Here is a 19,839-nt window from a genome sequence, read left to right as displayed (position 1 = left end):
GGTTTTTTGTTTGAAGCAAGATGATTAAGCTACGGATTTTCTGGTACGATCTGAAATCCCTGTCGAACAAAAAATAAAACACGCTTTTGTCCAGTTAGTAGAGAGCAAGGATGTTAAACTTATTTTAAAGGTGTTTATTTCACGATAACTTGGTTATTAAACATCGAATTTTAAGCATATCTTGTAAAAGAGGTGACGACGAAATGAATAATACACTTTCCAACACACTAACCAGCGAAAAACCAATAAGTATGAATTGAAGAGAACATAAATTAAAGACTAAACAACAGATGTTATCATTGAACCAAACAATAGATGTACAATAAACAGTAGTGAAGTAAAGTGCAAATCCAAATTAATATTTTATTCCAAGTAATCACAAAGGTGGTCAGAGTTGAACTGTGTACTTATACCGTTTTGGGATGTCCAAATCAATATTTTATGATTACAGATAATATATCTTAATAAATAAATATGTTAGAGTTTAATTAGAATAGGGTTGTGCTTTTGTAATTACAAATAATTAACAAGTGTATTTAGAATAGGTCTCTACTTTTACACCACTATATAAACAAGCCACCCAAGTAACTTCTCCTTCAAAGTCCCAAGTAACTTCTCCTTCAACGTCTACTCTCCTTCAAAGTCAAAACAAAAGTAGCATGGCAAGTTTTGTTTCCTCGGCTATTCTCCTCCTCTTCATGTTCTTTCCCATCGTCATGCCCCTACCCCTGTCAACGAATTCACGTTGGATTGTTGATGAGGGAGGACGACGTGTGAAGCTGGCGTACGTGAACTGGTCGGCTCACTCGGAACTGATGGTTTCCGAAGGGCTCAGCAAGCAGCCTATGGATACGATCGCCAAACGGATTGCGTCGATGGAATTCAACTGCGTCAGGTACACTTGGCCGGTCTATCTGATCACCAATGACTCCTTAACATCCCTTACCGTTAGACAGTCGTTTCAACTACTCGGCTTCGTTGAATCCATCGCTGGAATTCAAGCCAACAACCCTTCGATCATCGATGTTCCCCTCATCAAAGCTTACCAGGTATCACAGATTTTTCAACTCTCCTATTAGAATTGAATAAACAACATGTCTCAAACTTAATATACGGCATTGATTTATTGATTGGTGTTTTTATTCCAGGCAGTGGTGTCAAGCTTAGGGGAAAACAATTTGATGGTCATACTTGACAACCACATCAGCAAACCCGGTTGGTGCTGCAATAATTTAGACGACAACAGTTTCTTCAGTGACAAGTACTTCAACCCGGATCAATGGATCACCGGGCTGACTCGGATGGCCACCTTATTCAACGGTGTCACCAACGTGGTCGGCATGAGCTTGAGGAACGAGCTAAGAGGCCCGAACAGAACGTCAACGACTGGTACAAGTACATGCAGAAAGGAGCCGAAGCAGTGCACTCGGCAAACCCGGATGTCCTCGTTATACTTTATGGATTTGATTTCGATAGAGACTTGTCATTCATCAAGACTCAATCCGTAAAACTCACGTTCAGTGGGAAACTAGTATTCGAGGCGCACTGGTATGGATTTTTCGATGGGCCATGAAAATGGGTGACCGAAAACCCAAACGAAGTTTGTGGCAGAGTTGCGACTTACATGTTGAAGACGTCTGGGTATTTGGTTGATCAATGATACCCGTTGTTCATTAGCGAGTTCGAGATTGACCAAACAGGAGCCAATATCAATGGCAATAGGTACTTGAGCTGCTTCTTGGGCTTGGTAGCTGAGCTTGACCTGGATTGAGCCTTGTTGACACTCACCGGGAGCTACTATGTGAGAGCAGGAGTTGTCGGGTTAAACGAGTACTACGGAGTCTTGGATTATAACTGGTGTGCACCCAGAAATTCGAGCTTCATTCAAAGAATTTCAGCTCTCCAAGCTCTTTTCCGAGGTAAGTCAACGTGTATTAGTTTCTTTTTATTCGAGATTGATGATGTCAACCGAAATTTTGATGCAAATCTTTTGTTATTCCGCAACGACATATGCAGGTCCAGGTTTGTCGGAAGCCAAACCGCACAATGTTATCTTCCACCCCTTAACAGGGCTCTGTATCACAAGGAAACCATTTGCCCACCGGTTGCGGTTAGGTCCCTGCTCCGAGTCCTACGCTTGGAGTTATTCCCCCCATAAGACTTTACTAGCAACAAGGACGCATTTATGTTTACAAGCTGGTGAATCTGGGACATCGGCGAAGCTCGGCATCTTCTGCACCGGCTCGAATTCAAAGTGGGAGATGATATCAGATTCCAAGATGCATATCTCGGCTAAACTCAGGGATGGAAAATCTTTTTGTCTCGATGTAGCGTCGGACAACATATCATAACAAGCAGCTGCAAATGTATAAATAAAGACAACACATGTGACCCTTCGAGCCAATGGTTCAAACTCGTGGATAGCACAAGGAGCAGCTCAAGCGTTTAGTTTTATCGACCGTCTGGTTTTAGTTTTATCCGTTTCGGAATGTATAGGAATTAGATAGGCAGCGATCATAGAAAATCCAGTTATTTTTATCAATAAAGGCAATTGTTTTCTCTTTTACATAGATTAATCAAAACTCAAGCAACTTCACCTGAATAAAATAAACGACGAAGAAAATAATTCGAGCCAAATTGAATTTTATTCAAGTGTACACTGTTGGGGAAATCGAGTTATTTCCCACACGAACGTAGTTTCAAAATTGATCTAAAATATCAATATCAAAACCACCAAAGGTTGCACAGCAGATAAACCTGTCAAACTATTGAATGTTGAAACACAATGGAAAAAACCGAATAAAAACAATAAAGAAGAGAACACACCAAATTTATGAGGTTCGACGAGAATATCGTCTACTCTTCGGGCACCACACCGGATGATAACTTCACTATATCGCCAATATTACAACAAATGGAATTCTTTAGAATTCCCAAAGTGAGAGAATGAAGAATACAAGAGGAATAGAGAACTTGCTTTGGGATGATTTTTAATAAAATACTTAGGCCTATTTATAGTTGAGTTTTAAGGACTAAACTTATAAATAACCAAATATTTTAGGGATCAAACATGAAAAATAAGTTGGCCACCTACCAAATAATTTTCCAATGTGTACGAGTTAGCCACCAAATATGAAATTCTCATATTCAAAGTTTGGCCGCCAACCAAGTTGAAATTTCCAACTTGCCAACTTAATTTTAAGCCAAATCTAACAAATCTCCACCTTGGCTTGAAATTACCAAGCCTACTCAACTTCTTCAACTCCCCAAATTTGTAGTGCCTCTAATTCCGCTCACAAGCGCCACACACCCGAAGGTGTTCATACTTTCAGGATGTTAATCAAGTTCAAACAATGATTGAACTTGATTACTGTTACCACCTTGGTCATCATATTTGCAGGATTTTCTGATGTCACAATTTTCTGAAGTAGAATCTTTCCTTCTTCAAAGATCTCCCGCACAAAGTGATACCTCACGTCGATATGCTTAGTACTTGAATGGTAGACTTGATTTTTCGCTAAGTGAATAGCGCTCTGACTATCACAATAGAGACTAATGTGACTTTGAACAACTCCCAAGTCTTCCATCAACCCGTTAAGCCAAATTGCTTCCTTTACAGCCTCTGAAACTGCCATGTATTCTGCCTCTGTAGTAGACAAGGACACCGTAGATTGCAATATAGACTTCCAACTTACTGGGGCTTTAGCAAGAGTAAACAAATACCTAGTAGTGACGCTTATCCAAATCACCAGCATAATCGGAATCAACATATCCAACCACACATTGACCAAGTGCTTCATCTTGTTCAAAATCTAAACCAACATCCACAGTTTGTTGGAGATACCGTAGAATCCATTTCACAGCTTGCCAATGTCATTCTCCAGGATCATGCATGTACCTGCTCACAACTTCAACTGCTTGTGAAATATCAGGACGCGTACACACCATTGCATACATCAAGATCCCAACTGCATTAGTATATGGAACTTTTGCCATATACTCTCGTTCTTTGTTAGTTTTATGAGATAACTGAGAACTAAGTTTCAAATGAGAAGCCAGTGGGATATTTACATGTTTGGTATTTTCATTCATGTCAAAACATTGTAATACCTTTCTCAGATACTGCTTCTATGTTAAACAAAGCTTCACTCTCTATCTATCTCTATTTATCTCTATACCAAGAATCTTCTTGGCCTCACCAATATCTTTTATCTCAAACTCTTGATTCAACCGAGCCTTTAATTTGTCTATCTCCTTTTGACTCTTCGAAGCGATCAACATATCGTCAACGTACAAGAGAAGATAAATGAAATATCCATCTTTGAGCTTTTGCAAATACACATAATGATCATATTTTCTTCTAGTGTAATTTTGCCTCCTCATAAAGCTATCAAATCGCTTGTACCACTGCCTCGGAGATTGTTTCAATCCATATAGCGATTTGTTCAGCTTACAAACCCATTTCTCAAAACCACCATATTTGTATCATTCTGGCTGAGTCATATAGATCTCCACTTCTAAATCACCATGCAAGAAAGCCGTCTTTACATCAAGTTAAGCTAGCTCCAAATTCAACTGTGCTACCAAGGCCAACAATATTCTAATGGAGGAATGCTTCACAACAGGGGAAAATACTTCATTGTAGTCGATTCCCTCCTTTTGAGAGTAGTCTTTAGCTACCAATCGTGCCTTGTAGTGAACATATTTCTTGCTATGAGATCCATCTTTCTTTGCAAATACCCACTTGCATCCAATTGCTCTTTTACCTTTCGGTAATTGAGCCAGTTTCCAAGTGTTGTTCTTTTGGAGAAATTGCATTTCTTCATCCATGGCACTTTTCCACTTATCACTTTCCAAGCTTTGTATTGATTCTTGGTAAGTGATAGGGATATCATCATCAAGAACTGGAAGAGCATAGGCCACCATATCAATAAATCGAGCAGGTCTACAAATTTCTCTCATTGTCCTCGTAACTACAAGTGGTTCTGGTGTCTCCAATGGTTCTTGGGTTTGAACCTCTTCATATTCTGATTCTTATATTGGAGTTGGAGAATCAACTGCATCAACTTCTGGGATCATCGTCTGATGAAACTCCAACTGTTTTGGAGTATGCTCCACCTGCTACAGAGTACTACTTGTCTGGACAGCTTCATTTGTTACCTTCTTTACTAAGGCAAATTCATCAAAGGTAACATCTCTGCTACAATTTATCTTCTTGGTGTCTAAATACCAAAGGTGGACTCCCTTCACTCCATGAGTGATTCCCATAAAGAGAGCCTTCTTTGCTCTTGGATCAAGCTTGGATCCCTTCACATGATAATAAGTAGTGGATCCAAATACATGTAAGGAATCATAATCAGTAGCAGATTTTCCAGACCATACCTCCAATGGTGTTTTCCTAATATCATTGATGACGGTAGACGATTGATGAGATGGCCTGCATATGTCACAACCTCAGCCCAAAATGTCTTGCCTAACCTAGTATTAGACAACATACATCAAACTTTCTCCAATAGTGTTTGATTCATACGCTCTCCCACCCCATTCTGTTGTGGTGTATTTCAAACAGTGAAGTGTCAAACAATACCATACTCATAGCAAACGTCAAAGAATGGGTCACTTTTATATTCCCCTCCATTGTCCGTTCTAAGACGTTTGATCTTTCTACCAGTCTGGTTCTCGATCATATTTTTCTATTTCAAGAAAATTCGAAGCACTTCATCTTTAGGATTCATCGGATACACCCAAACTCTTCTGGAAAAGTCATCTACAAAAGTTACAAAATAATGGTTTCCTCCCAAAGGCGATGTCTTTGAAGGACCCCATACATCTAAGTGAATATAATCCACAATACCTTTTGTATTATGTATAGTGGTTCCAAACTTCACTCTCTTCTGCTTTCCCAGAACACAATGCTCGCAAAAGTTCAATTTGCAAGCCTTTGCACCTTTCAACAATCATTTATTTGCCAGAATTTGCAAGGATATTTCTCCATCATGTCCCAACCGCATATGCCACAACTGGGTTGCGTCCAAATCATCACCTCCAGAAGCTGCTGCAACTGCTCCAATAATTGTACTACCTTGGTAGTAATACAAATTATTTTTCCTGATGCCCTTCATCATCACAAGTGCGCCATATGTGACTTTTAAAACTCCATCTCTCATAGTGACTACTGAGCCTTTGGATTCTAAGGCTCCCAACGAGATGAGATTTTTCTTCAAACTAGGCACGTATCGGACATCCGTCAGAACTCTGGTTGATCCATTTTGATTCTTCAATCAAATTGAACATATCCAAATAGTTTTACAGGCATTGTTATTGCCCATATAAACAACTCCTGCATTTAATTCTACTAAATCAGAAAACCACTCCCGATTAGGGGACATATGATAGGTGCAACCCGAATCTAATATACATTCATCTGAATGGAATGTTGTTGATGATGGAACCAATGATATGTCAGAATCATTTGCATCATGCTCTGCAACACATGCATCTAGAGCAACTTTTCCTTTCTACTTCAACTTTGGACAATCTTTCTTCCAATGGCCTTTCTCATGAAAAAAGGCACATTCATCTTTTCCTAGTTTGGACTTCGACTTTGATCTGCCTCTCCACTTTGGCTTTTAACTTTTTGAGCGACCTCTTGCCACCATGGCTCTGTTGCTTCGTACTTTCTCTCCTTCTTGGTTTTCTTCCTGAGCTCATAACTATACAAAGCATCAGTTACATCTTTAAGGGTAACATTATCCTTACCATGAAGTAACGTTGTCTCAAGGTGTTCAAATTCATCTGGAAGAGATGACAACAAAATCAAGGCCAAATCTTCATCTTTGAAGGTTTCATCCATGCCTAATAAGTCTGCCACTAGCTCATTAAACGCAGTGATGTGTTCATTCATACTGGTGCCTGGTTGATAATCAAATCTGAACAATCTTTTCTTCATGTGGAGACGATTCTGAGAGCTTTTCTTTAGGAATTTTTCCTCCAATGCTTTCCACATCTTACTTGAAGAAATCTCGTTCTTGTAGCCATACTTCTGCTCCCTGGAAAGACAAGATCGAATCGTGCTGCATGCCAAACGATTGATTGTTCCCCATTCTTTCTCCTCCATATATTCGGGATTTTCTTCCTCAATGGCGATGTCTAGACCTTGTTGGAATAAAGCGTCTAACACCTCGCCTTGCCGCATGCCAAAATGGCCGGATCCAACGAACAACTCCACCAAGAAATATGCATTTGATATCATCCTCCTCACCGGTACAGATGAAGAGCTTGATGTCTCAACTGATCTGTATTTTGGCATTTTAATTTCAACAAACAATATTCAATATCACGAATTGTACCTTTTTCATCAACAGAACCATCAGGATAACCTCAACTGAAGCTCTGATACCAATTATTGGGAAAATCAGGTTATTTCTCATACGAACGTAGTTTCAAAATTGATCTAAAATGTCAATATCAAAACCACCAAAGGTTGCACAGCGGATAAACCTGTTAAACTATTGAATATTGAAACACAATGGAAAAAACCAAATAAAAACAATAAAGGATATAACACACCAAATTTATGAGGATCGACGAGAATATCGTCTACTCCTCGGGCACCACACCGGATGATAACTTCACTATATCGCCAATATTACAACAAATGGAATTCTTTAGAATTCCCAAAGTGAGAGAATGAAGAATATAAGAGGAAGAGAGAACTTGTTTTGGGATGATTTCTAATGAAATACATAGGCTTATTTATAGTTGAGTTTTAAGGACTAAACTTATAAATAACCTAATATTTTAGGGATCAAACATGAAAAATTATATTGGCCACCTACCAAGGAATTTTCCAATGTGTACAAGTTAGCCACCAAATATGAAATTCTCATATTCAAAGTTTGGCCACCAACTAAGATGAAATTTCCAATAAGTTGGCCACCAACCAAGATGAAATTTCAAACTTGCCAACCTAATTTCAAGCCAAAATCTAACATACACGAACAAGATTTTATGCCTCGCGGTATATGCTACAAACCTGTGTTCAAACATTCAATATTTCAGTCATAATCTCTTTCGGTAAAGGAGCAGAGGGACCTTCCTTGGAGTCAAAACTAGCCAAAGGACTTTCCGAGCTCGATATACGATTCCTCGCGAACCCCCTTCTGATTACTCAAATAGTCTCGGATCGACTCTTTTGCGGACTCCGCCATTCGTCTAAACTTAGCGACATCTTTGTTTAAATATATAAACGATAATAGAGGCATGTCCGAGATACGTATATGCACAAAATTTGATATATTAATGGAAACTTGATTCTGTATCAAGTTTACCATTTTTTATGTCTGTGGGCTTGTGATCTATATCTTCCTTCTTAATGGCATAATTGTGTGGCAATACTGTTATGTTTGTGCTATCCAAACTGATACGAGTTGCGATGATAATACACAAGAAGGGGAAATGATGAAAGCTGCAGTGTACCATGAACTAACTACACGTTCATCAACTTAAACGGCTGGAACTCGTGTCAAGAATATAATTAGTGGACAACTACCGGGACGTTCTCGTGACCTTCTTGTCGATAATTGGCATGCTTTGACTTCATATCGACCCTGACTGTTTACTGAACTTTCTCGTGTTATCCTGTAACCTTACTTGTTTCGATACTTGGGTAGGAGGATTTGGACTCAAAAGTTACCTTTTATGGAAAGGTTTGCTACTCTGGGTTACCACCATTGCGTTTTAGCCTCAACAATGTTTGTTCATCAAGTCACCCGTTTCAGGTTCCGGTATAATAGTAGTTTAAAAGCTATTAATCGATTCAATTATTCAGAATTCAATATCATATTATGAATAAGCAAGAGCTTAAATGTGTCACAAAGCTTCAAGGGCAGTACTTCATGGAGAGCAAGCAGATACAAATATTCATGCGTGTTTAGTTATGTTAAGCCAATGGCTTGGTTATTCGATGTTTTCGAACATTTTGCAGGCTGCAGTGATCAACTCAAAGCTTCGTGATCATCCTGTTTTGTAGTGATCATCCTTGAGCTCCAGATCAGTTGCACTCCGAGGAAACATCGATGGCCGATGAGCAGTCAAAGAAGCCGTGTGGTTGCATTGCAGAGAGAAAGGGTGGGTTAGCTTCAAAATCCATGCTTTTATCGACCAAGCCGTAAAGCTACTATTTCGTGTTATTTTCCCCGTTTCCACGTAATGTTTTCGATTGCAAGTGGAAGCGGCGACAAGATATCTTATTATTGCAAGAGTGGGAGCGTAATGACCCGAGCCGGGCTATCTATTTCGAGCATTTTGTTTAGCATGCAAACCTATCACCCGAGCTGGGCTATCCATTTCACGCATTTTTGTTTAACATTCAATCCCATCACGATAGCGAACGGTGTCGTAAGGGAGCATTGCGTCGACATTTTTAGACTAGATAAAACGGTAGTTTAACAATGGCGGATGACTTCATAATCAATAAGAAAAAGATTGTATCGGAAACTTAATTGATAAGCCACATGCCTCAGACCACGACTACCATCAATGTAAGCAAGAGAACGTATTACCAGGCCCCCTCCCTAGGAGCGAAACTGATTCGGAAATTCCACTGAAATTAACAACAATATATGTCATCTTATTCTACAATTTTTGCCATCATTTCTTATGCATTGTTCTTCTCGTTTATTTTGGAATGGTTTTTTTTTGAAGCAAGATGATTAAGCTACGGATTTTCTGGTACGATCTGAAATCCCTGTCGAACAAAAAATAAAACACGCCCTCTTTTGTCCGGTTAGTAGAGAGCAAGGCTGTTAAACTTATTTTAAAGGTGTTTATTTCACGATAACTTGGTTATTAAACATCGAATTTTAAGCATATCTTGTAAAAGAGGTGACGACGAAATGAATAATACACTTTCCAACACACTAACCAGCAAAAACCAATAAGTATGAATTGAAGAGCACATAAATTAAAGACTAAACAGCATATGTTATTGTCACACCCTTGGAACTTAAACACCTCGAACGTGCGACCTTAGTTGCCTTCTCTGTGATTGCGGCTAAGTCAGCCTGAAAACAACCCAAGCAAAGATGCTTAGATTTCCAACGGAAGCAAAAACAATAGAACTTAGCACAAAAAGAAAGACAAGAGAACTTTGAGAGAATGCTCTGTGATTTCTCAAAATGAAGAAGTGAGTACAAATGAGGAGGAGATGCCTCTATTTATAGTGGAAGCTCCATTCAATGAACGACTAAGATCTAAGTACATCGACGGCCTAGATTAAATACAATCTCCTAAATCTCACAAATCAAGGGATTGTGATTACAAATCTCTCTTAAGTAAGGAAACTCTATCAAACTAGCTATATGTTGCCTTAGATAAAAGATTACGAAGTTTATGGAAAGAATCATGAGGATTTTGCATTAAACCAAGGATTCTTCTGCCATAAACGTGCAAGGCTCTTCATCTCCATAGAATGGGCCAGTCTTCATGGGTCCAGAAAGGTCCAACACGCCACATAAGTGCTCTTGGCCTACTCCTCGTGTGTTGACCCCGGTTGTGGGCTCGCGGTCCGTGACATCCTCCCCCACTACTTTCGATGACGTCCTCGTCACTCGTCTGGCATGAAACTGGTCTATCATCGTCTTGAAATTCCAAAGTCCCTCGGCATGCTCCCAACTCCCTTCACACTCGGGTTGTCCCTTCCATAGAACAAAGTATTCATGCCTTGGGCGGTGTCCTGGTCATCGAATAACTCTTTCTTCCTGTATGTCTTGGATCTCCTTATCATAGGAGACCGCAACTCTGACTGGCGCTCGGTGGGACTTGCCTCGATCTGGATCCTCTGCATCCTGATGGTACGGTTTGAGTAGACTCACATGGATGACGGGATGCGCTCGGATGGTTGGAGGCAACTCCAACTTGTAGGCCATGGTGCCTACCCACTTCACAACTCGGAACGGACCCTCATACCTCTGCACAAGTCCCTTGTGCACATCTGCATGGCGTAAAATGTTGGCCAGTTTCATAAGGACAAGATCGCCAACTTCAAAGTTCACGTCCCTACGCTTTCGGTCGGCCCATTTCTTGGTCCGCTTCCCCGCCTTGTGTAAACAAGCTCGGGCTAAGTCATGCTGCTCATGCCACTCCTTGGCAACATTGTGTGCTGATGGATTTGGCCCCTCATACTTGGTAACAACCGTGTTGGGTGTCAACGGTTGTTGCCCGGTCACAATCTCGAATGGACTCTGGTTTGTCGCCTCACTCCGTTGTAAGTTGTAGGAAAACTGAGCCACATCCAACAACTTTGGCCAGTCGCGTTGGTTGGCACTCACATAGTGCCTCAGATAAATCTCCAACAAAGCATTCACTCGCTCGGTTTGCCCATCGGTTTGTGGATGAACTGCGGTGGAAAAGTTCAAGCTTGATCCCATTAGCTTGAACAACTCTGCCCAGAACCTTCATGTGAACCGTGTGTCTCGGTCACTAATGATGGTTTTCGGCATCCCCCAAAACTTCACCACGTGTTTGAGGAATAGTCGAGCCGCCTCCACGGCTGGACACACCTTAGACGCTGGAATGAACGTCGCATACTTTGAAAACCTGTCAACCACAACCATTATACTTGAAAATCCATCAGTCTTGGGCAAACCAATGATAAAATCCATAAAAATACTCTCCCATGGGCGCTCAGGAATGGGCAAAGGTTGCAGTAGTCCCGCCGGTTTCTTTGCCTCAATTTTGTCTTGTTGGCACACAAGACAAGTCTTCACATAGGCTTGTACATCTTTGGCCATGTGTGGCCAATAGTACTACTCCGAAAGTAGTGCCAAGGTTTGATCAACTGCCGGATGTCCTGCTCACTTGGAATCATGGCATTCCTTCATGAGCTCATTGTGCAGCTTCCCATATCGAGGCACAAAGAGACGATGTCCTCGATAATAAAGCAACTCTCCCTCGAGCCAAAACTCCCTGGTTCGCCCCTCCTTAGCTCCATCAATGATTCTCTCGGCCACAGGGTCATGGGGCAACCCTTCTTTGATCCTCTCGAGCAAAGTACCTTCCACAGTCTCAATGGCATATCTCCGGCTTAAGCCATCCGCAACACAGTTCACCTTCCCTGGCTTGTACTCCATGGAAAAGTTGAACTCGGCAAGAAAACTCTTGCCAACGAGCCTGCTTGGGAGAGAGCTTCTTTTGGGTGAGAAAATAACTATTTGTAACATTATTGGTAAATACCACAAACCTGGAACCAAGCAAATAGTGTCGCCAAATGCGCAAGCAGTGCACCACTGCAGTCATCTCCTTCTCATGAACCGAGTACCTCCTCTCGGTCTCATTGAGCTTCCGGCTCTCATATGCAACCGGATGTCCCTCTTGCATAAGGACTCCACTAATGGCAACATCGGATGCATCGGTGAAAACAACAAAAGGCTTGGTGTAATCTGGCAACACCAACACGGGCTCATTCACCATGGCTTCCTTGATCTTTTCAAAAGCCTCCTGGCACTCCGTGCTCCATTCCCACACCTTGTCCTTTTTGAGTAACTCGATCAAAGGTGTGGAAATCTTGGAATAGCCCTTCAAGAACCGTTGGTAGTAGTTGGCTAGTCCCAAGAATGCTCTCAACTCGATCGCCTTGCTGGGTGGCTTCCACTCAACAATAGCCTGAATCTTGTCCCTATCCATTTGGAGTTTGCCCCTCCTCCAACAACATGGCCTAGAAACGGCACTTCCTTCTACACAAACGAGCACTTTTCCTCCTTGACATAGAGCTCATTCTCCCGTAAGACTTGGAATACCCTTCTCAAGTGCTCAACGTGTTCCTCCAAGGTCTTACTATACACCACAATGTCATCAAGGTAAACTACAACGAAATGGTCAAGAAAGGGTTGTAGTACCTTATTCATCAATGTACAGAAGGTAGCCGGGGCATTTGTGAGGCCAAAGGGCATCACTAGGAACTCATATGAACCATAGCGCGTCACACAAGTAGTCTTTGGTTCATCGCCTTCGACTATCCTGACTTGGTAGTATCCCGACCGCAAATCTAACTTGGTGAACCACCTTGCACCACCAAGTTGATCAAACAAGTCGGCAATCAATGGGGATTGGGTACTTGTTCTTTACAGTGAGCTTGTTCAAAGCTCGATAATCGATGCACATTCAGAGGGAGCCATCATGCTTCTTCTGGAATAGCACCGGTGCACCAAAGGGTGCCTTCGACGGTCGGATATACCCCGCATCTAGGAGCTCTTTCAACTGTCTGCGAAGCTCCTCTAACTCCGGTGGGGCCATACGGTATGGTGCCTTGGCGGGTGGCTCTGCATTCGGCACGAGCTCAATCTTGTAGTCCACCTCTCTCTTTGGTGGCAAACACTTTGGTAACTCTGTTGGCATCACATCCCTAAACTCCGCCAACACTCGTCCCACTTCAGTCAGGACTTCCTCAGTCATTGTGGGCTCAGTTTCCACCAATAAAGCCACAAAGGTGGGTTCCTCCCTGCGCACCCCCTTTGAGAACTGGTTTGCGGACAACATCTTGGCATCAGCTTTGGACTCTCGACTACCCAGAACAATGCATTGGTGCTTCGGATCACAAATTACTAGGCAATCGGCAAATGGCAAGGGGAATGCATTAATCTGATCAAGGAAACTAATCCCAATAACAAAGTCGAAGTCATCAAGTGGGATTACCTTTATGGACTCCTTCCCGGTCCATCCTCCAATGCTAAGCTTGATTCCTCTTGCTTCCCTAACAATCAGAACTTCATTGAAATTGACGGTTTTGATGAACCCACTTGTCTTCTCCACGCGAAGATCAAATTTCATGGCAGCTTGTTCGGATAAGAACAACTCTGAGGCACCTCTGTCTACTAGTGCACTCATCTTTTGGCCTGCCACGGTGATGTTCACGTACATCAGTCCCTTCTTCTTACGACCCTTCTTGATCTCCATGGAACTAATGATGGAACCAAGCTTCAAGGTCTCCTTCTCTTCCCCATCATTCTCCTTGATGGCAGCAACTTTCACAAGCTGAGGACAATCCCTCTTCATGTGATTTCCACCACAGTTGAAACACGATAGATCACCCTTCTTCTCCCAAGGATTGGAGAGCTTTTTTGGTCTATCATTCTATTTCCCATTACCCCCGGCTGGCTTGTTGAAGCCTCATTTGGCATTCTCTCCCCCACCATTACCTTTGGGTTTTGGCTTTGGTTTGACAGAGTCGGTTTTCTTCACTTCAAACGGGGCAATGGCCTCGGCTTCATCCAATGCCTTGGAGAGAGTTTTTACTCCTCTCCTCTGGATCTCCAACTTGGCCCAACGTTGTAGTCCATCCATGAATGCAAAGAACCCTTCTGACTCACCCAAGTCGGGAATTTGCATCTTGATCTCAGTGAAGTTCTTAACATACTCCAAGATTGTACGGTCATGCTTCAACTACTTCAGTTTTGCTCGAGCCTCGAGCACAGCATTCTTCGGGTAGAAATGCTCTTTGAGTTCGCCCACGAACTCCTCCCATGTCCCGACCGAATCCGTCATCTCGGAACACCTGTGTCGCCACCATAACATAGCAGCATCAGCAAGATAATTTGAAGCAACATTTACCTTGGTGGCATCATCCCCGATGCCCATGCCTCGGAAGAATTGCTCCATGCCCCAGATGAAATTCTCCACATCTTGGGCAGTTCGACTCCCCTTGAACTCCTTCGGCTTAGGTATGTCGATCCTGGGTCTTGGTGCCTGTGCCTCCCCAGTCACTCCATTCAACACTGCAGCCTTGTAGACAAGCAGCTCTCTCTTGAGCTCCTTCATCTCCCGCATCATTTCGGCCCTCATAGCCAAGTACATGTTCTCGAGACCTCGGGTACGCTCATCCACCGTCTCTGTCAGGTCGTAGATGAGTGTTTGGGTTTCTTCGCGAAGCACATCCTCCACAGACTCCAGTTTCTCTAGGCAAGATTCAACTGAGTCTTGAGTCTCCTGGACTTCGTTATATCGATCTTCAACCTACCAACCCTTTGCTCAAATGATGCCACAACATCCTTCGAGCTTCCACGCTTCTTCGTCGCAACAGCACGAGTCTCCATCACTTCACTGGCTGCTGGGATCTCGTCATTGTTGTGTTGTGCCATTTCTCGCAAAACCTGGCTCTGATGCCACTTGTCATGCCCTTGGAACTTAAACACCTCGAACGTGCGGCCTTAGTCGCCTTCTCTGTGATTGCGGCTAAGTCAGCCTGAAAACAACCCAAGCAAAGATGCTTAGATTTCCAACGGAAGCAAAAACAAGAGAACTTAGCACAAAAAGAAAGACAAAAGAACTTTGAGAGAATGCTCTGTGATTTCTCAAAATGAAGAAGTGAGTACAAATGAGGATGAGAGGCCTCTATTTATAGTGGAAGCTCCCCTCAATGAACGGCTAAGATCTAAGTACATCGACGGCCTAGATTAAATACAATCTCCTAAATCTCACAAATCAAGGAATTGTGATTACAAATCTCTCTTAAGTAAGGAAACTCTATCAAGCTAGCTATATGTTGCCTTAGATAAAAGACTACAAAGTTTATGGAAAGAATCATGAGGATTTTGCATTAAACCAAGGATTCTCCTGCCATAAACGTGCAAGGCTCTTCATCTCCATAGAATGGGCCAGTCTTCATGGGTCCAGAAAGGTCCAACACGCCACATAAGTGCTCTTGGCCTACTCCTCGTGTGTTGACCCCAGTTGTGGGCTCGCGGTCCGTGACATTATCATTGAACCAAACAATAGATGTACAATAAACAGTAGTGAAGTAAAGTGCAAAACCAAATTAATATTTTATTCCAAGTAATCACAAAGGTGGTCGGAGTTGAACTGTGTACTTATCCCGTTTTGGGATGTCCAATTAATATTTTTGATTACAGATAATATATCTTAATAAATAATATATTAGAGTTTAATTAGAATAGGGTTGTGCTTTTCTAATTACAATAATTAACAGTGTATTTAGAATAGGTCTCTACTTTACACCACTATATAAACAAGCCACCCAAGTAACTTCTCCTTCAAAGTCCCAAGTAACTTCTCCTTCAACGTCTACTCTCCTTCAAAGTCAAAACAAAAGCAGCATGGCAAGTTTTGTTTCCTCGGCTATTCTCCGCCTCTTCATGTTCTTTCCCATCGTCATTCCCCTGCCCATGTCAACGAATTCACGTTGGATTGTTGATGAGGGAGGACGACGTGTGAAGCTGGCGTACGTGAACTGGTCGGCTCACTTGGAACTGATGGTTGCCGAAGGGCTCAGCAAGCAGCCTATGGATACGATCGCCAAACGGATTGCGTCGATGGGATTCAACTACGTCAGGTACACTTGGCCGGTCTATCTGATCACCAATGAGTCCTTAGCATCCCTTACCGTTAGACAGTCGTTTCAACAACTCGGCTTCGTTGAATCCATCGCTGGAATTCAAGCCAACAACCCTTCGATCATCGATGTTCCCCTCATCAAAGCTTACCAGGTATCACAGATTTTTCAACTCTCCTATTAGAATTGAATAAACAACATGTCTCAAACTTAATCTACGGCATTGATTTATTGATTGGTGTTTTTATTCCAGGCAGTGGTGTCAAGCTTAGGGGCAAACAATTTGATGGTCATACTTGACAACCACATCAGCAAACCCGGTTGGTGCTGCAATAATTTAGACGACAACGGTTTCTTCGGTGACAAGTACTTCAACCCGGATCAATGGATCACCGGGCTGACTCAGATGGCCATCTTATTCAATGGTGTCACCAACGTGGTCGGCATGAGCTTGAGGAACGAGCTAAGAGGCCCGAAACAAAACATCAACGACTGGTACAAGTACATGCAGAAAGGAGCCGAAGCAGTGCACTCGGCAAACCCGGATGTCCTCGTTATACTTTCTGGATTTGATTTCGACAGAGACTTGTCATTCATCAAGACTCAATCAGTAAAACTCACGTTCAGTGGGAAACTAGTATTCGAGGCGCATTGGTATGGATTCTCCGATGGGCCACGAAAATAGGTGACCAGAAACCCAAACGAAGTTTGTGGCAGAGTTGCGACTTACATGTTGAAGACGTTTGGGTATTTGGTTGATCAAGGACACCCGTTGTTTATTAGCGAGTTCGGGATCGACCAAACAGGAGCCAATGTCAATGGCAATAGGTACTTGAGCTGCTTCTTGGGCGTGGTAGCTGAGCTTGACCTGGATTGGGCCTTGTGGACACTCACCGGGAGCTACTATGTGAGAGCAGGAGTTGTCGGGTTAAACGAGTACTACGGAGTCTTGGATTATAACTGGTGTGCACCCAGAAATTCGAGCTTCATTCAAAGAATTTCATCTCTCCAAGCTCCTTTCCGAGGTAAGTCGACGTATATTAGTTTCTTTTTATTCGAGATTGATGATGTCAACCGAAATTTTGATGCAAATCTTTTGTTATTCCGCAACGACATATGTAGGTCCAGGTTTGTCAGAAGCCAAACCGCACAATGTTATCTTCCACCCCTTAATGGGGCTCTGTATCACAAGGAAACCATTCGCCCACCAGTTGCGGTTAGGTCCCTGCTCCGAGTCCTACGCTTGGAGTTATTCCCCCCATAAGACTTTACTAGCAACAAGGACGCATTTATGTTTACAAGCTGGCGAATCCGGGACATCGGCGAAGCTCGAAATCTACTGCACCAGCTCGAATTCGAAGTGGGAGATGATATCGGATTCCAAGATGCATCTCTCGGCTAAACTCAGGGATGGCAAATCCGTTTGTCTCGACGTAGCGTCGGACAACACTATCATCACAAGCAGCTGCAAATGTATAAATAAAGACAACACATGTGACCCTTCGAGCCAATGGTTCAAACTCGTGGATAGCACAAGGAGCAGCTCAAGCGTTTAGTTTTATCGACCGTCTGGTTATAGTTTTATCCGTTTCGGAATGTATAGGAATTAGACAGGCATCGATCATAGAAAATCCAGTTAATTTTATCAATAAAGGCAATTGTTTTCTCTTTTACATAGATTAATCAAAACTCAAGAAACTTCACCTGAATAAATCAAACGACGAAGAAAATAATTCGAGCCAAATCGAATTTTATTCAAGTGTACATGACCAAGATTTTTATGCCTCGCGGTATATGCTACAAACCTGTGTTCAAATCATTCAATATTTCAGTCATAATCTCTTCCGGTAATGGAGCAGTGGGACTTTCCTTGGAGTCGAAACTGGCCAAAGGACTTTCTGAGCTCGATAAACGATTCCTCGCGAACCCCCCTCCGATTACTCAAATAGTCGGATAGACTCTTTTGCGGACTCCGCCGTTCGTCTAAACTTAGCGACATCTTTGTTTAAATATATAAACGATAATGGAGGCATGTCCGAGAAACGTATATGCACAAAATTTGATATGTTAATGGAAGCTTGATTCTGTTTCAAGTCTACTATTTTTTATGTCTGTGGGCTTGTGATCTATATCTTCCTTCTCAATGGCATAATTGTGTGGCAATACTGTTGTGTTTGTGCTATCCAAACTGATGCGAGTTGCGATGATAATACACAGGAAGGGGAAATGATGAAAGCTGCAGTGTACCCTGAACTAGCTACACGTTCATCAGGTTAAACAGCTGCAACTCGTGTCAAGAATGTAATCCTTGGACAACTACCGGGACGTTCTCGTGACATTCTTGCCGACAATTGGCGTGCTTTGACTTCATATCGACCCTGACTGTTTACCAAACTTTCTCGTGTAATCCTGTAACCTTGCTTGTTTCGATACTTGGGTAGGAGGATTTGGACTCTAAAGTTACCTTTTATAGAAAGGTTTGCTACTCTGGGCTACCACCATTGCGTTTTTGCCTCAACCATGTTTGTTCATCAGTCACCCGTTTCAGTTTCCAGTATAATAGTAGTTTAAATGCTATTAATTGATTCAATTATTTAGAATTCAATATCATATTATGATTAAGCAAGAGTTTAAACGTGTCAAAAAGGTTCAAGGGCAGTACTTCATGGAGAGCAAGCGGATACAAATATTCATGCGTGTTTAGTAATGTTAAGCCAATGGCTTGGTTATTTGATGTTTTCGAACGTTTTGCAGGCTGCAGTGATCAACTCAAAGCTTCGTGATCATCCTGTTTTGCAGTGATCATCCTTGAGCTCCAGATCAGTTGCACTCCGAGGAAACATCGATGGCTGGTGATCAGTTAAAGAAGCCGTGTGGTTGCATTGCAGAGAGCAAGGGTGGGTTAGCTTCAAAAGCCACGCTTTTATCGACCAAGCCGTAAAGCTACTATTTTGTGTTGTTTTCCCCCGTTTCTACGTAACGTTTTCGATTGCAAGCGGAAGCGGCGACAAGAAATCTTATTATTGCAAGAGTGAGAGCGTAATGACCCGAGTCGGGCTATCTATTTCGAGCATTTTGTTTAGCATGCAAACCTATCACCCGAGCCGGGCTATCCATTTCACGCATTTTTGTTTAACATTCAATCCCATCACGATAGCTAACGGTGTCGTAAGGGAGCATTGCGTCAACATTTTTAGACTAGATAAAACGGTAGTTTAACAACGGCGGACGACTTCATAATCAATCGGAAAAATATTGTATCGGAAACTTAATTGATGATCCACATGCCTCAGACCACGCTACTATCAATGTAAGCAAGAGAACGTATTACCAGGTCCCCGCCCTATGAGCGAAACTGATTCAGAAATTCCACTGAAATTAACAATAATATATGTCATCTTATTCTACAATTTTTTCCATCATTTCTTATGCATTGTTCTTCTCGTTTATTTTGGAATGGTTTTATGTTTGAAGCAAGATGATTAAGCTACGGA

The 19,839-nt window shown here is 42.2% G+C and overlaps 1 protein-coding gene and 2 pseudogenes across 1 annotated transcript; 2 read left to right on the top strand and 1 right to left on the bottom strand.

Annotated features, from left to right (window-relative positions):
- The first annotated feature begins 681 nt into the window (after nt 1-681).
- LOC120139768 lies at nt 682-2,449 on the top strand (annotated as a pseudogene).
- Nucleotides 2,450-12,734: 10,285 nt separating this feature from the next.
- LOC120139767 lies at nt 12,735-14,052 on the bottom strand. The gene is made up of 2 exons (XM_039154903.1): nt 13,235-14,052; nt 12,735-13,062 (listed from the first exon to the last, which is right to left on the bottom strand). The coding sequence occupies exons 1-2, from the start codon at nt 14,050-14,052 to the stop codon at nt 12,735-12,737; spliced, it is 1,146 nt and encodes a 381-aa protein (XP_039010834.1).
- A 2,057-nt stretch (nt 14,053-16,109) lies between these two features.
- Nucleotides 16,110-17,901, top strand: LOC120139766 (annotated as a pseudogene).
- The last annotated feature ends 1,938 nt before the right edge of the window (nt 17,902-19,839 follow it).

This window comes from Hibiscus syriacus, unplaced genomic scaffold (genome assembly GCF_006381635.1).
Source record: "Hibiscus syriacus cultivar Baekdansim isolate YM2019G1 unplaced genomic scaffold, ASM638163v2 tig00110773_pilon, whole genome shotgun sequence".
In the NCBI taxonomy this organism is placed as follows: Eukaryota; Viridiplantae; Streptophyta; class Magnoliopsida; order Malvales; family Malvaceae; genus Hibiscus; species Hibiscus syriacus.
This window is presented reverse-complemented; position numbering and strand designations above follow the sequence as displayed.